Here is a 16,293-nt window from a genome sequence, read left to right as displayed (position 1 = left end):
ATAATATTAAATGTTTCATCTAAAATATCCCAATCATTCTCTATTATCTTACAATGATACTAAAAACATTATCTGAAATAAATCTCAAATTTCTCCATTACTTCATGCTATGTAATATTTTTTCTTGTGGTTAAATTTATATATCATGAAATGTACCATTTAAACAATTTTTAAATGTACAATTTTGTACACTTGGCATTAAGTACATTTACGTGGCTGGGTAACCATCACCATCTGTCTCAGGAACTTTTCCATCTGCCCCAACTGGAACTCTGCACATGTTAAACACTAAATCCCCATTCCTCTATTCTCCCAGCCCCCAGCAAACTCCATTATTTCTCTTTCTATTAATTTGACTACTCTTGGTACCTGATATAAGTAGAATGACATAATATTTCTCTATTTAGAATCTTAATTTTGGACATTTAAAAAAGTAAACTTCTGATATTCCTCAACCACCTCCTCACCCCACACAATTGGGCTCCACTCAGAATTCTACCTGTCTCAGCGGACGCAATTCCATTTTTCCAGTTGTTCAGGCCCCAACCCTAGAGTCATTTATGACTCCTCTCTTTATCTCTCACCCATATCCTGTCTGGCAACAACTTCTGGTGGCTCTAACTTCAAAATATAGCCCATTTGACCATTTGTCAACCCTTCACTACTATCCCCGCCCTGGTCCTAACACCTAGCTCATACCCTGCTTGCTTAAGTCAGCTCCAAGCAGGCTGCCTTACACATTACAATCCATATTCAACCCAGCAGCCAGAATGATGTTTTAAAATCTGAGGTCAGAATCTCTCAGGTGTCTGCTCAAAACCCTGCAGTCACTCCTCAGTCACTCAGACTAAATGAATGCAAAAGTCCTTCAGAGGCAGAGAAAGCCTCTCATGATCAGCCCCTTATACCTGACACTCCTTGCTCCCTTCACTCACTCTGCTCCAGCCACCTTGCCCCTAGGCAACCTCCCACCTCAGGGTCTTTGTATTAACCTTACCCTCTGCCTGGGGCACTCTTCCCCAGATGCACTCACCTAAGTCATTCGCCATCTTTACAAGTGTAACTTTCTCAAAGAGGTTTATTAAGACCATCATTTGTAATATGACAACCAGATCCTTCTCATGCCTCTGATCCTCTAAATCCTGTGGTAGCTGAGCCTAAAATAATGACTGACACATAGCAAATAATCAGTAAAATGGATTTAATAAATAGAATAAACAAATGTGGCTCTGAAGGTGCTGCCAAGATCATTGCCTGCTGATCATAGTTGATTGGCCAATGTGGAATGAGGACTTGGTTATGCCAATCAGAATTCTTGCTGAGATTTCCTTTTGCATATAGGAGTTTAAATTATCTAGTTCCTATTAAGTAGTAAAGCTACCATGCGTGTGTAGTGGCAGCTGCTGTCTCCCATGTCTCCTTATGTAGATAAAGGGTATGAGAATGTAAAGCCAATTATCTGAAAGGAAATCCTCACAGTGTTTGAGCCCCTATGTTCAGTTGTACCCATGTACAGTTGAGCCTCTGCTCAGCTACATTCAGACGGATAAGGACATTCTCTTTTATGCCACTTGCCACCAAAGCACAACTGTCTAGTGCAGCCTCACCTTTATGTAAATCAGTATCATGAGGTGATCATGATCAATGAAAATCAGCAAGGAGTGCCATGAGAGATCCACCACCTGCTCAGCTCAAGGCCTTATTAATTGATCGTTGGCAAATTCTAACTCACACACATCTCCCATGGTGAGATGAATAATAGCCGCCCAAAGACATTTCTGCAAAGTTTTTCAGAATCTCTGAATGTGTACTTTAGATGGTAAAAGGCACTTTGAAGGTGTAATTAAGTTAAGGATCAGATGCGGAAATTATCTTGACTTATGTGGGTGGGCTCAATGTAATTACAAGTTTTCTTATAAGAGAAAGTCAGGAGGGCTAGAGAGAACTTTGAAGATGTTATACTGTTGTCTCTGAGGATGGAGGAAGGCACCACAAAATCTAAGAAACGCAGGAGCCCACTAGAATGTGGAAAAGGCAAAGACACAGACTCTCCTCTAGATCTTTGAGAAGGAAAGCAGCCCTGCTGATACATGATAGACTTCTGTCCTCCAGAGCTATAAGATAATGTGTGTCATTTAAAGCCACTAGACTCATGGTAATTTGTCACAGCAGCAATAGGAAGCTACTACATCTCTCTTTCAAAATATATTCATCTCATTGCCATGGACTTATATCAGGTCCCCATCAGATATCTCCAGGAGCACTCTGACAACTTCCTAACTGTTCCTGTGCCTCAAATTTCTCTCACTCAGGGAAATCCTAAAGTCCTCACATTATCCCTATGATGAATGCAGGTCTCCAGTGCTCGTTTGCTTATAAAATCCTTAATAGGTCAAATTAGATTCTCAATGGTCAGTTCCCACCTAGGTATCCAACCTTATTTTTAATAACTCAGTCATATGTTCTATATATTTTTCTGATATGCCTCACTCTTTAATGTCTCTTGAATATCACCCGAACCCATTTTCCATTAAATTTCTAGTCATTATCTCGTATTCAACACTCAGACATATTCTCCTATTCAAAGGTTTTCCTTGATACCAAGTGTTGGTAGAGATGTGAAAAAAACTGGAAACTTCATGCTTTCCTTGTGGAAATATAAAATGGTCTGGCCACTTTGAAAAAATAATTCAGCAGTTTTTTTATTTTTATTTTTTATTAAATTTATTGTGTATGATATTGCTGAATAAAATTATATAAGTTTCGAGTGTACAGTTCAATAAGGCATTATCTCTATATTGCATTGTATGTTCACCAACCAAAGTCAAATACATGGTGATGGAAGATTGGCAGTTTTTCAATGAGTTAAAGATAAATTTATTATACAGCTCAGTAATAGTACTCCAAGGCACTAAAGAGAAATGAAAACATGTCAATAGTAAGACAAATACACACATGTTCATTGCAGCATTATTTATAATAATCCCAAACTAGAAATATCCAAGTACCCATTAAATGGTAGATGAGTAGGCAACTTGAGGTATATAAAAACAACATAACACTTTTCAGCAATTAAAAAGAACAAAATCTTGATGCAAACTTCAGCATGGATGACGCTCAAAATGTGTTAAGTGAAAATCTAGACTCAAAAAAACACATATTGTAAGATTCTATTTATAAAAATAATCTAGAAAAGGCAAATTTCTAAAACAGAAAATGGTAAGTAGTTTTCTAAGACTGAGGTAAGAATGGGAATTAACTGCAAATGTGCACAAGGGTACTTTTGAGGTGACAAAAATATGCTATAACTTGATGTTGGTAATAATTCCAATACTATAAATTTACTAAAATCAGGGAAATTTTCATTATAAGTGCATGAATTAACCAATGTATGTAAATCATACCCCAATAAAAATGTTTAAAAAATAAAAATTTGAAGATTTTTCTGATATTATTTGAGATAAGTTAAAGACTTTTCCTTTAGTTTTCAACAGGATTTACTACACACAAATATTGTTATGCTTATCACTCTACAATGCAATAATTTTGTCTCCAAGATACCCTCCCCAATGTATACATTAGACAAGAAATGCCCATTGGATTCAACTTAATAAAATCAAAGTGAATTAAAGTGACATGAAGTAAGACTTTCCTCTAACAATTTTTTGAGTAACTTTGCAGTTTTTACTATGTCCCCAGCAATTGATTCCTTTTCTTCTCAAAAGTTCCCACTTCCTTTTAGGTATTGTCTTAATACCTCTTCAATCTTTATCACCTGTGTTATTTTGGTTCCTGCAGAAGGTGTTCAGCCAGTATTCATGTGCAAACACTTTATTGAAAGGAGCAAGGAACAGAAGTTGGAGAGAGGAGAGCGAATAAGGGAAGAACACACATCCAATAAAGCTTGCACTAAATCAACTACAACAGTGAATAAGCAGTTTTATCCTGTGGGGAAATTCTGGTAACTGCTACAAAATCCAAACTTCAGCATTATCCCAGCTAACAGGTGAGAGGCATGATACGCCTCACATCTCTCCATCAAGAGCTGTCTCTGATGAAGCATAATTCCCTGTCACTTCCGCCACCGCATATGCGGCAAAGTAGGTTTGAGCTGGTGCTGGATGTTGACAGTCGTGCAATGGAGATGGTGAGAGGATCCCAGGGAACGTGGCAGGAGTGTTGAGGGCATGTACTACCTCATCCCTCTTTGACTCAATTCTCTCACACTCTTCTCAAAAGTGAACAACGTTCTGAAAAAATTGCACAAGTGTGTAACTCATTCTTAATGGCACCATGAGAGAATCTCAGAAATAAAGTAAACCCTGTAAGAAAACAACTCTTCTTCTATTGTATTAATTACTATTCATTTTAGAATTTTAGAGGGTGTATTTTAAAGCTGCAATAATGGGAAATAAAAGTCAAATAAAAAAAGGAAACAAAGGAAGTGAAGAAAGATGAAAGAAACGAAAGATCATAAACAATAATTCATATTTCAGAATTATTCTAGACAGCATATTACTATGAATCATCGGAACAAACCAACTTTCAAGTCTAGATTTTTACTTTGAAGCTGAAAATCTCATCATAGTTCCTATCAAAAGTAAGATAGGAAAATAAGTGTTAGCTTGGCAGCTTATAGTCCAACTCAATCTCAGTCTCTTCTTTTGAAAAATGGAGGTAATTAGAGAAAAAAAATCTCAAAGAAATATTTTCAAAATGGTCAAAAGTCACACATGTGAAGAAACAACACCATTCTGATGTGGCTTTAAGCACTTTGTTATGAGTACTGTGTGATTTTCAAAGGACAAGCACAATCAAATTAAGGTGAAAAATAAAAATAATGTCACAGGTGCTTTGAGAATAGAAGAAATAAAGCATGTCTTTTATGAAAAAAAACAGAACCATGATATTTGAATGTGTGACTATTGCCTCTGGTACCACAATGTCCACTTAGCTCTCAGGCCAATGACCCATCATGGACAAGAGGCTGCTCGGCCAAAGAGACTTCTCAGGGCCCCCTTTACATCCTTGTTCCTCAGGCTGTAGATGAAGGGGTTCAGCATGGGGGTGACCACGGTGTATATTACTGAGGCAATCAAACTTCTCTGGGAAGAATGAGTTAGAGCAGAACTGAGATAGACCCCCAGGCCTGTCCCATAGAACAAGGAGACCACAGAGAGGTGAGACCCACAGGTAGAAAATGCTTTATACCTACCCTTAGTGGAGGCCATCCTCCCTAGTGAGGAGATGATCCGATAGTAAGAAAACAGAATTCCAGTGAGAGGAAACACACCAAGGAGGACAGTGGCTACATACAAGAAGATTTTATTAGCGAGGGTGTCAGAGCAGGCTACCTTGAGAATCTGAGCCAGTTCACAGAAAAAATGTGGAATTTCAGTGCCCATACAGAAGGTCAGCCGCATTATCAGTAGAATATGAAGCAGGGCGACCCAGAAAATGATGAACCAAGACATCAGAACCAGAAAACCACAGAAGCAAGGGTTCATGATGACCGCATAGTGTAGGGGCTGGCAGATGGCCACATACCGGTCATAGGCCATCACGGTCAGAAGGAAATCATCCATCCCAACAAAAATTGTAAAAAAACACGCCTGAACGAGGCATCCGATGTAGGAGATGTTTTTGCTCTCTGCCTGGATGTTCACCAGCATCTTTGGGATAGTGGTGGAGATGAAACAGATATCAACGAAAGACAGGTTGGAGAGGAAGAAGTACATGGGGGTGTGGAGGTGGGAGTCAGAGCTAATGGCCAGCATGATGAGCAGGTTTCCAAGAATGGTGACCAGGTATATGGACAGAAACACTCCATAGAGGAGGGGCTGCAATCCAGGATCATCTGATAGACTGAGGAGGAGGAATTCTGATACTTCAGTGTGGTTTCCGGCTTCCATGTAGTTGGTGTGTCTGCTGAAGGAGTCAAAAGCAACGTTCAATGAACAGCCTAATAGCACCTCAGCTAATCATCACCTTTTCATTCTACCCTTACAGCTTTTATGCTTTAGCCATCATTCTGATGCCCATGATTTTTAAACCTCACAAAGAAAATAATAGCAGTAACCACATTCTTAGAAAGAAATATAAGAAGACACATTAAATTTAAGTCTTTCATCATTAGGAAGCATGGGATCACAAATTAAGGTGGTTTGAGTTAAAAACTCATGTCTTTATTACTATTATGGAGCTATTGGAATGAAAGAAGTGTAGAGATTATCATTTGAGTGGCACACCATTTTTATTTAAAATGTGTGCAATTATTCAGATTTTCTTTTATTTAAAAGAAACCTTCCTCTCTTTTTATCTCCCACTCACTGGTTCTAATTCTCTATTCTAATCTGTGGACGTAATCCAATTTTTTTTTATATGATGCTTCAAAAATAATTGAAGATATGTAAATTCTATTCTCTGATCCAAAAATAAATTTTATATTCCCCATTATAAAGTTTAAATGTTTATAGAATGCTAATTATTTGAGAAGAGAATAAAATCATTGGGGATCTATTTATTCTGGGGAAGTGGGTAGAAATGGCTTTTCCAAAATATGAATATTTAAGCTGTGAGAAGGATGGATAAAGGTTATTCAAGAGACAGTTAAGAAAGGTTAGCATCTGGACTGAGGGAACAGAGTTCCCATTTGTCCTGTGGGTTGCTGAGATTGGTAATAGAAGAAATTGGAGAGGTCAGTGACATAGTGATATATCATTAAGGTCAGACAGAGTGTAAGAAACACACAATATGAGTTTCCTGTACTATTTCTTGATGTGCTTCTCATACTGGTAATTTATGTCTATTTGTGGGCTAGTGGTCATGAGTGTTTTGGCTCACCATCATCATTCGGGGACTTATGTGGTGCCTGGCACAAGTAGGCGCTCAACATATACAAATCTTAGATGTATATTAAAGATTGAGACTGAAAGCATCAACTATAACACAAAAAAGAAACTTCAAGCTCATCATACAATTCTTATTTTCTCACTAAATGAGGAAACCAATTTCGATTTCTTAACCCAATAAAAAATCGTTACTTAAAGCTGCAGACAACAGGATATGGACATTAACACACTAAAATGTTTGTGTTAAATTCACAAACAGACCAAGGCAGACTACTCAAATTAGTCATTTGATATTCTCCTGAACACTTAAAGAGATTACTAAGATGATGAAAGAAAATTAGCCTGAGTACCAAATGTCTGAAATAATTATATTATTTGTAGATAACTTTGTGGACAGTAAGGTGAAACAACAATAACAATATGGAACTATTAAGTGCTATTGGTGAGTCAAATCTACTTCAAAAAGAGTTAGGAAATGTAATAGAAAAACCCAATCACACGAGAAACAAAATACATAATTCCTCATGCATAGTGGATCTCTAGTTAGTAGTTAATGAATAAATAACTGAACACAGGAAATTGAGAGGACCCTACAATCATGGAAAAGAGTAGATAAGAGATGGAGACTCTCCGGAAAATAACTCTTATTGGAGAGAGGCTCTAGATTCCAAGAAGAGAGAAAAGAAAACAAATAAAAGGCCAGAAAAGACAGGTTCAGGGGAAACTAATGTACCTTTAAAATAGAGAGACTTCATCGTTTGACTAAACAAGCATGAAATTGTCTTAATCTCACTATTGTAGAGATAAAGCCCAGTACCTGCTTTCTCTCTCTTCCTTTTTATTCCACCAGCCCTCACTGGGACACAGTGACACTCTCTGAAGGTTATCACTGAAGCTTTCTGTTCTCCAAGGTCTGACCCTGGAAAGCCCAATTGCATTTTTATTTCACTAAGAGCCAATGAATATTGGCAAAAGGCAACAAGAACATGCTTAACGTTTCCATCATCTCAAGGGTTGAATTCTCAGAGCTCCTCATTAAGTAAATTGTTTTATTGTCTTTCCACTGTCCAAACAATTCAGCACTCTTGGAGTAAAAAAACAAAAATGAAAAGTTTTCATCAATGTTGTGCCTGTGCAAGAAGTGAAATGAGGGAGGTATATTAATTTCCTCCAAAGAGAAACTCTTCTTTATTTGGTTTAACTTAAAATTGTAAAGTGTCCCTAAGGTAAGTTTAATTGCTACAGGAACCAAACTAGGAACCAATTTTCTGTGATGTTCTTCCCTTGAATAATCTTTGGAGATTTTATGCACCTCTTCATGTCCACAGTGTCACGGAGGCAAAGATGTTCTTTCTGAAGAAAAGCACAATTAAGTTTTGGGTTCTGTTGAAAAGTCTGACAAAATGAAGACTGAAAAAATGTTTTTCAACTTTCGGAATCATTTATTTTTCTCTTAGAATCTGAATACAATTAACTGTGCTCTATACTAATTAAGCCTTATTTTAGGTTCTTTATAAAGTATCCCACAATTTGTAAATTTGAGAATTCACATTTCAGTAACTGGAAAACTAAAATTTGACATAACAACAAATTTACTTAAAATTTATGTGACTAACCATGTGTAAACTAGCTTATACATAAACAAATTTACTCTTTGCTTATCTGTCCTGACCTATGAAGTATTACCAGTAGATTCTTCCCATAGCTTTTCACTATGTAAACATGATTCCTCCCCTTCAGACAAGGTGAAACAATGTTAAGTTCCCATCCAGAAAATAAATGTTAACCCAGTATTATCAAATTCTAAAGTTTCAGCAGTCTTTTACCAAAGTAGTACTAGAGGAAGTTGCAGTGTTGACCAAAAGAACAAAGATTCTCGTTAAATTGTTTTAGTGAGTCTCAAATTCTGTGACAGATTTTTGGTCAAATTGTTTCCATTAAAAATTACTGATTTTGAAAACCAATAACTTAAAAACTCCCACACATACAAAAAACCAAATGGTTCACAAACATTCTCCTTGCCTTCTGAAAGTTTTAAGATGCATTGTAATCATTCACCAGTCTTTCACAGTTAAATGACTGAGACAAACAGTTCTGTGACCATCCTTCCACCACTGATTAAGACTGGATGACAGGTATTGGGGATACTATTTATTTAGCTTCTGAGTTTTCTGAACAGATGTGGTGACTTTGCCAGCTCCAGCTCCCTTCTTGTCCACTGCTTCGATGAAACCCACAGCAAGTGTCTCATGTCACGAACAGCAAAATGGCCCATGGGAGAAGCTCTCAACACACGTGGGCTTGCGAGGTACCATATCAATGATGGAGGCATCACCAGGTTTCAAAACTTTGGGCCATCTTACAATTTTGACCCAGAACAATGATTAATCTTCTCCTTCAGCTCAGCAAATTTACAAGCAATGTGAACTGTGTGACAATCCATCACAGGTGGGTATCTGGCACTGATTTGGCTTGGATGTTTCAGGATAGTCACCTGTGTCAAAAGACCAACTGCTTTTATTGGTGGGTCATTTTTGCCGTCACCAGCCACATTGCCACATAGAATGTCTTTGACACACAACTTCTTGACGTGGAAGCCCACATTATTCCCAGGAAGAGCTTCACTCAAAGCTTCATGGTGCATTTCAACAGACTTTACTTCAGTTGTTATGTTGACTGAAGCAAAGCTGACCACCATGCCAGGTTTGAGAACACCAGTCTCTCCTTGGCACATAGGGACAGTACGAATACCACCAATTTTGTAGATGACCTGGAGGAGCAGATGCAAAGACTTGTCAGTTGGACGAGTCGGTGACAGGATGTAATCCAGAGCTTCAAGAAGTGTGGTGCCAGTAGCATTGCCATCTTTATGGGTGACTTTCCATCCCCTGAACCGAGGGATGTTAGCCCTTGACTTCATATGTTGTCACCATTCCAACCAGAAATTCGCACAAATGCTACCATGTCAGGGTTGTCGCCAGTTTTTTCAGTGTAGGTGCTGACTTCCTTATTGATTTCCTCATGTGTCTTCTGACGGTAGCGTGGTTCAGTGGAATCCATCTTGTTAACACCCATAATTAGTGGTTTCACACGCAGTGTGTAAGCCAGAAGGGCATGCTCTTGGGCCTGCCCATCCTTGGAGATACCTGTTTCGAATCCACCAACACCAGCAGCAACAATCAGTTAGCCCGAGATGTGCCTGTAATCATGCTTTTGATAAAGTGTGTCCTGGGGCATCAGTGATGGTTACATGATACTTGCTGCCTTGATATCAAAGGTGACGCTGGTTCATGTTCAGCTTTCAGTTTATCGAAGATCCAGGCATACTTGAAGGAGCCCTTCTCCATCTCAGCAGCCTTCTTCTCACATTTTTTTATTTTATTTATTTATTTATTTTTGTCAATCTCAATGCATTTATAGAACAGATGACAAGTTGTGGTAGACTTGCTGGAATCTACGTGTCCAATGACAGCGATGTTGATATGAGTCTTCTCCTCTTCATTTTGGCTTAGATTTAGTGGTAGTTTTCACAACCCCCATGTTCTGGCAAAAAACCCAATGTGAAAAAGAAAAGGGAAAAATATTCTTGACATTTGCTGTTGACACAGACACTTTATTGACATTAGTGAGGGCTCTATTTATTATTATATCTATCTAGAGGGAAGAAATAATCCATGTCGAGTGGACTGAAGTGTGAGTATTGGGGAAATATAGGTGACAAATATAAACCACTTATAACGTTTGTAGGGGAAGGGGAGGAGAGAGAAAAGCGTGGTGTAAAGGAAGTATAAAACATGGGAGAAATTTTTTAAATTTAGTAGAAAATAGAGGAAAAATTAGTTTAAAAAAGAATGATCATGTTTACCAAGGAATTTGACATGCAGGTAGTGCTGACTACATAATCGACAGGATGCAATATACACTTAAATCAATGACAGTCATAGTATACTGTATCTTTAATAGAATACATGGGTCCATAGATCAAGGGTTGGAAGCAGATGTGGTCCCTTGTTATGACAGTTCCACTGAGCCACTTGGGAAGTTTATGCTTCAAGTCTCCACAGGCCTTTGCAGGACACACTTCCAGAGACATGGCAAGGCCCTATTAAAATTCCTGCTGTGCTGCTGCCTGATACTTCAGGTCTTCATGCCATGTAGAGAAGTCACCATCCCAGCAGGAGTAACTGATCCTGGTCATCAGTGTCATTGTGTGACTGTGGCAATGGGCATGGACTGGCACACCACTATTTTCAGTAACTCGCTAGGAGCAGCTTAATACAAACACAGTGGAAGATGCAGATGGATTTTGGCTAGTTATGCTCCCCACAGCAAAAGATCTAAGTGGTGGGACCCTGGGGGAGCCAACTTCCTTTAGCTGATGGTTATTCTCAAAGAGGGCTGAGGGCTGTCAGAAGCACTCTCTGCACCTGGAAAAATAAGTTCCTAATCCTACAACACAGCACAGCATTCACTGTAGTCCATCCCTTGGGACATTTGGATGAACTTTTAAAATTGGAGATATAATTGACATATAACCTTACATAGTTTCAGCTACACAGCATAATGGTTTGATATTTGTATAATTGTGTGAAGTGATCACCTCAATAAGTTAACATCCATCACCACCTATAATTACAACTTGATTTTTCTTTTGATGAGAACTTTTGAGATTTACTCTCTTATATAGAGTTTCCTCAAAAGACTAAGAATTGATCTACCATATGATCCAGCAATTCTTCTACAGGATATTTACCCCCAAAGACCTAAAAACTCATATCCAAAAAGACATTTGCACATCGATGTTCATAGCAGCATTATTCACAGTGGCCAGGATATGGAGGCAACCGAAGAGTCCTTATAGATGATGGGCTAAATAAGCTGTGGTACATATATACAATAGAATATTACTTATCCATAAGAAGAGATGAACTACTGTCATTTGCAACAACTTGGATGGACCTCGAGATAATCATACTAAGCGAAATAAGCCAGACTGAAAATGATGAAAATCACATGATGCCACTTATATGTGGGATATCAACCTAAAGGCAACAAATGAACAGGACAAACAGAGACTCATGGACATGGACAATAGACTAGTGGTTACCAGAGGGGAGGGGAAAGGGAGAAAGTTGACAGGGCAAAGGGGGTCAACTATGTGGTGACAGAAAGAAATCTAACTATGGGAAGTGAACACACAGTGTAAATATATATATATATAACTTACTGTTAAAGTATACAGCTGAAACTTATTAGATTTTGTTAACCAATGTCACCATTTAAAAAGCGGGAAAAAAAATTTACTCTGTTAGCAACTTTCAAATATACAGTACAATCTTAAAACTATAGTCACCATGCTGTACATTAAATACCCAGGACTTGAGCATATTGTAACTGAAAGCTTGTGCCTTTTGACCACCATCAGCCATTTCATCTACCCTCTCACTTCTGGAAACTCTCATTTTGTTCTCTGTATCTATGCGTTCACTTGTTGTTGTTGCTTTGTTTTTGAGAATTCCCATATAAGTGAGATTATACAGTATGTGTTTTTCCCTTTCAGACTTACTACAAATTAGTAGAACATCCTCAAGTTTTATCTACGCTGTCATGAATGACAGAATTTCTTATGGTTTAATATATTCCATTATTTATATCTCTATCATCTATTATCGATTTATCTATTTATCTATCATCTATCTATCACATATTCTTTATCCATTCATTCATAGGAAACACTTAAGTTCTTCCCATTTCATACATGCTTCGCTATTGTAAATAAAGCTGCAGTGAACAAGGGACTGCAGATATATTCTCAAGTTAATGTTTCCATTTCCTCTGGATCAATACCCAGAACTGAAATTACTAGATCATATGGTAGTTCTTTATGCAAATTTTTGAGGAACATCCACACTGTTTTCCATAGTGGCTGTACCAAGTTACATTCCCATTAACGGTGCATTAGGGTTCCCTGATCTCCACATCCTGGCCAACATTTGTTATTTCTTGTCTTTTTGATTGTAGCTATTCTAACAGGTGTGAGTTGATATCTCACTGTGCTTTTGATTTCCATTTCTTTGAAGATTAGTGGTGTTGACACCTATTCATGTGCCTGTCGGCCATCTCTATGTCTTGTTTGCAAAAATGTCTATTCAGATTCTCTGCCTATTTTTTAAATGGATTGTTTATCTTTTTGCTATTGAATTACATAAATTCTTTATATATTTTAGATATTAACCCATTAGTAGATATATGATTTACAATTATTTTCTCCCATTTGGTAAATTGTCTTTTTAATTTGTTGATGGTTTCCTTTGCTGTGCAGAAGCTTCTTCGTAGGATATGATCTCGCATGTTTATGTTATCTTATATGTTTTGCCTTTACTTGGATCAACTACTTTGCATAATTTGGGGGCAAAGCTTTTCTGTGTTTTCAATGGATCTTTTGCAGAGGAGAGGATGAGTGAGATGCATTAAAAAGAGGAGGGTCCGTGGGTAGAACTAGAGCTTCTGCCACTGTAGGTGGTCTCGCGGTCAGAACTAATACACAGTGTCTTTTTCCTCTACTATACATTCTCAGTTCCCCTCACCTTTGAATAATATATCAGCTAGTCCAGATGGATTAACTGTTGGGGTGATCCTGACCTTCATCTCTGAGGGTTTTGAGGTCCAGGGAGGTGAGATGCTTTGCTGAAGGTCACATAGCTAGTAAGATACAAAGTGAGGATTTAATCCCCAGCACTGTGGCTTGTGCCTACTTTAAGTGGACTTTCCATACTTCGACTAGTATTAAACATTGTATTATTTCATTAAAAATAACAGTGAATGGACACAAAATCATAGTTCCCTTTGTCATCTCTGAAAGTACAAGTACTTTAAAATATAACGGTAATCAAATTTGTCAAACTGTAACTGTGATTATTGTAGCTTTATGATTATAACCTCATAATGAAACATTGTAACCATTTTTGTCCTTAAAATTCTATCTGTGTCTGTCCTGGTTTTTTTGAAGTTTTATTATGTAACCATTTTCCCCTATTTGTCCATACAATTTTATTCTCATTTTAATGTACATAAAAATGTCTTTTAACTAATGTGTAACTTGTAGATAAAGAGCTTGCTTGCTTGAGAACCCTAGGAACAGACTTCAAAGGAAGCTGACTTGATTCCCAGACATTTCTGGGACAGAAAATGGACTGCAAAATGCCCTACTAATAAATAAGACAAACCAGACCTCTGCTGGACCAGCTCCACATTGCTTATCAGAGCAGGCAGTGAAGGATAGTTTAACAGACTCACACCTGAAAGAGGAACTCCTCACTCACTCCTCGCTAATTCCTTTGTTCCACTTACCTCCTCTCCAGGTGGCTTGAGAAACAAGCCAAGGCTAAGAAGACAAGAGAGCTGGCCCAGAGACATTCTCGCTCCCCTCCAGGATAAGGCTTAGAATTTCTCCCTTGTCCTTACTCAATCCCCGTCCTATAATAACCCCTGTGGGCACTGAAGGAAGAAAATGGTCTTTATGCCAGCAGTCTACCATCTTCTCAGCATTCTGGGTTTTGAATAAACCTACTTTCCCGACACCAACCTTGTCTCTCATTTATTGGCTCCCAAGCAGCAAGCAGCTGAAACTGAGTTCGGTAACAACTCATCTTTGATGGGAGAACACTTGTTAAACCGCTTACAGCCTGGAAGGATCAAATCAGGAAATAACGTTTGTATGTAAACATATAAGTGCACATGGATGGATAAGTGGCCACAAGTAAATGCATTGAAATGTAAATTGTGGTTATCCTTTGGCTTTCCTACCATATCTCTTATTTGCATTTTCCAATTATTCTAACATCGCTATATATTAGCTTTTTATACCATCAAACACTTAAAAGAATTGAAGAAAATTAAAGAAATTAATCTAATGAAAAAATAGGAAAGATACTAGAGAACAGTTAACATATGCTTACCATATAATATGCACTAAAACATCAATTATATTTTGATATATTTTAATCATACTTTATACAGTAAAAAAAAAACACTGTTGGTCACACACACACACACACACACACACACACAAACAATACGAATCCACAATCAAACATATAGAATTAAATTAAGGTGAACAATCAATAATTTACACATTCTAGGCCAGCACTCATGATAACAAAGATATAGTAAATACTTCAAATCGAAATTTAGAACTCATTAGTGTAGAGGTAAGAAAGAAGATGAATGACAAAATTTTTGGACAGCAGATAGGGTAGAAAGATCATCAAAGAAATTACTGGTACATTAATTGTTTAAATATGTGTTATGAATCAAGACAGAGCAAAGTCATAGATCCTTTAGAGTGGATGAAAGAACAAGATAGTTTCAGAGATTCAAGAGTAAAAAATTCAGAACAAAAGGTTTTGCCACTGGTACCCACAAAATTTCTCAGTCCCAGAGCCAATGAATCCATCACAGACAAGACGCTACTCTGCTGAAAAGCCTTCCCAGGGCCCCCTTTACATCCTTGTTCCTCAGACTGTAGATGAAAGGGTTCAGCATAGGGGTAACCACAGTGTACATCACTGAGGCCACTGAGACCTTCTCAGAAGAGTGAGTCACTGCAGAAGTGAAGTAGACCCCAACACCTGTCCCATAAAATAAAGAAATAACTAAGAGGTGAGACCCACAGGTGGAAAAAGCTTTTTGCTTCCCCCCTGATGAGGACATCTTCTTTATGGATGAAACAATTCTTGAATAGGAGAAAAGGATCCCCCAGAGGGGGAAAACACCCAGCACACCAGTCATAAAATATATCAATGTGCTGTTTAGAAAGATGTCAGAGCAGGCCAACTTGAGAATCTGTGTCAGTTCACAGAAGAAATGTGGTATTTCAAGATCTTTACAGAAGCTCAGGTGCATCATCAGACAGACATGGAGGAGAGATGTCATAATACCAATGAACCAAGTAATAAACACTAGTGAGCCACAGAGGCGTGGGTTCATGATGACCATGTAGTGCAGGGGGTGACAGATGGCCACAAAACGGTCATAGGCCATAGCAGTCAGAAGTAGAGTGTCCAGGATAGGAAAAAACATGGAAAAATATACCTGAGTGAGGCAGTTCATGTAGGAGATGGCTTTGTTCTCTGTATGGATGCTCACAAGCATCTTAGGGACTATAGTTGTGCTGAAACAAATGTCAACAAAGGACAGGTTGGAGAGGAAGAAGTACATGGGTGTGTGGAGGTGGGAGTCAGAGCTGATGACCAGCATGATGAGCAGGTTTCCAAGCACAGTGATCAGGTACATGGACAGGAACAGCCCAAATATGAAGGGCTGTAGTTCTGGATCCTCAGAGAACCCAAGGAGGAGAAACTCTAAAATTCCTGTTTTGTTTCCTGCTTCCATGTAGTTGATATATCTATGAAGGAAGAGATAAGAAAAACATAAATTAGCA

General features: G+C 38.0%; 2 protein-coding genes and 1 pseudogene across 2 annotated transcripts; all 3 read right to left on the bottom strand.

The window, feature by feature from the left end:
* Window positions 1-4,973: 4,973 nt before the first annotated feature.
* LOC120616851 (olfactory receptor 7D4-like) lies at window positions 4,974-5,912 on the bottom strand. Its single transcript, XM_039880412.1, has one exon. It carries the CDS (start codon window positions 5,910-5,912, stop codon window positions 4,974-4,976), a length of 939 nt encoding a protein of 312 aa, XP_039736346.1.
* Window positions 5,913-8,879: 2,967 nt separating this feature from the next.
* Window positions 8,880-11,058, bottom strand: LOC120616852 (elongation factor 1-alpha 1-like; annotated as a pseudogene).
* A 3,946-nt stretch (window positions 11,059-15,004) lies between these two features.
* On the bottom strand, window positions 15,005-16,244 carry OR7D2 (olfactory receptor family 7 subfamily D member 2). The gene has a single exon (XM_039880411.1). The coding sequence runs from the start codon at window positions 16,242-16,244 to the stop codon at window positions 15,306-15,308; it is 939 nt and encodes a 312-aa protein (XP_039736345.1). The 3' UTR covers window positions 15,005-15,305.
* Window positions 16,245-16,293: the final 49 nt, after the last annotated feature.

This window comes from Pteropus medius, unplaced genomic scaffold (assembly GCF_902729225.1).
Source record: "Pteropus medius unplaced genomic scaffold, Ma_sr-lr_union100, whole genome shotgun sequence".
NCBI lineage: Eukaryota > Metazoa > Chordata > Mammalia > Chiroptera > Pteropodidae > Pteropus > Pteropus medius.
This window is presented reverse-complemented; position numbering and strand designations above follow the sequence as displayed.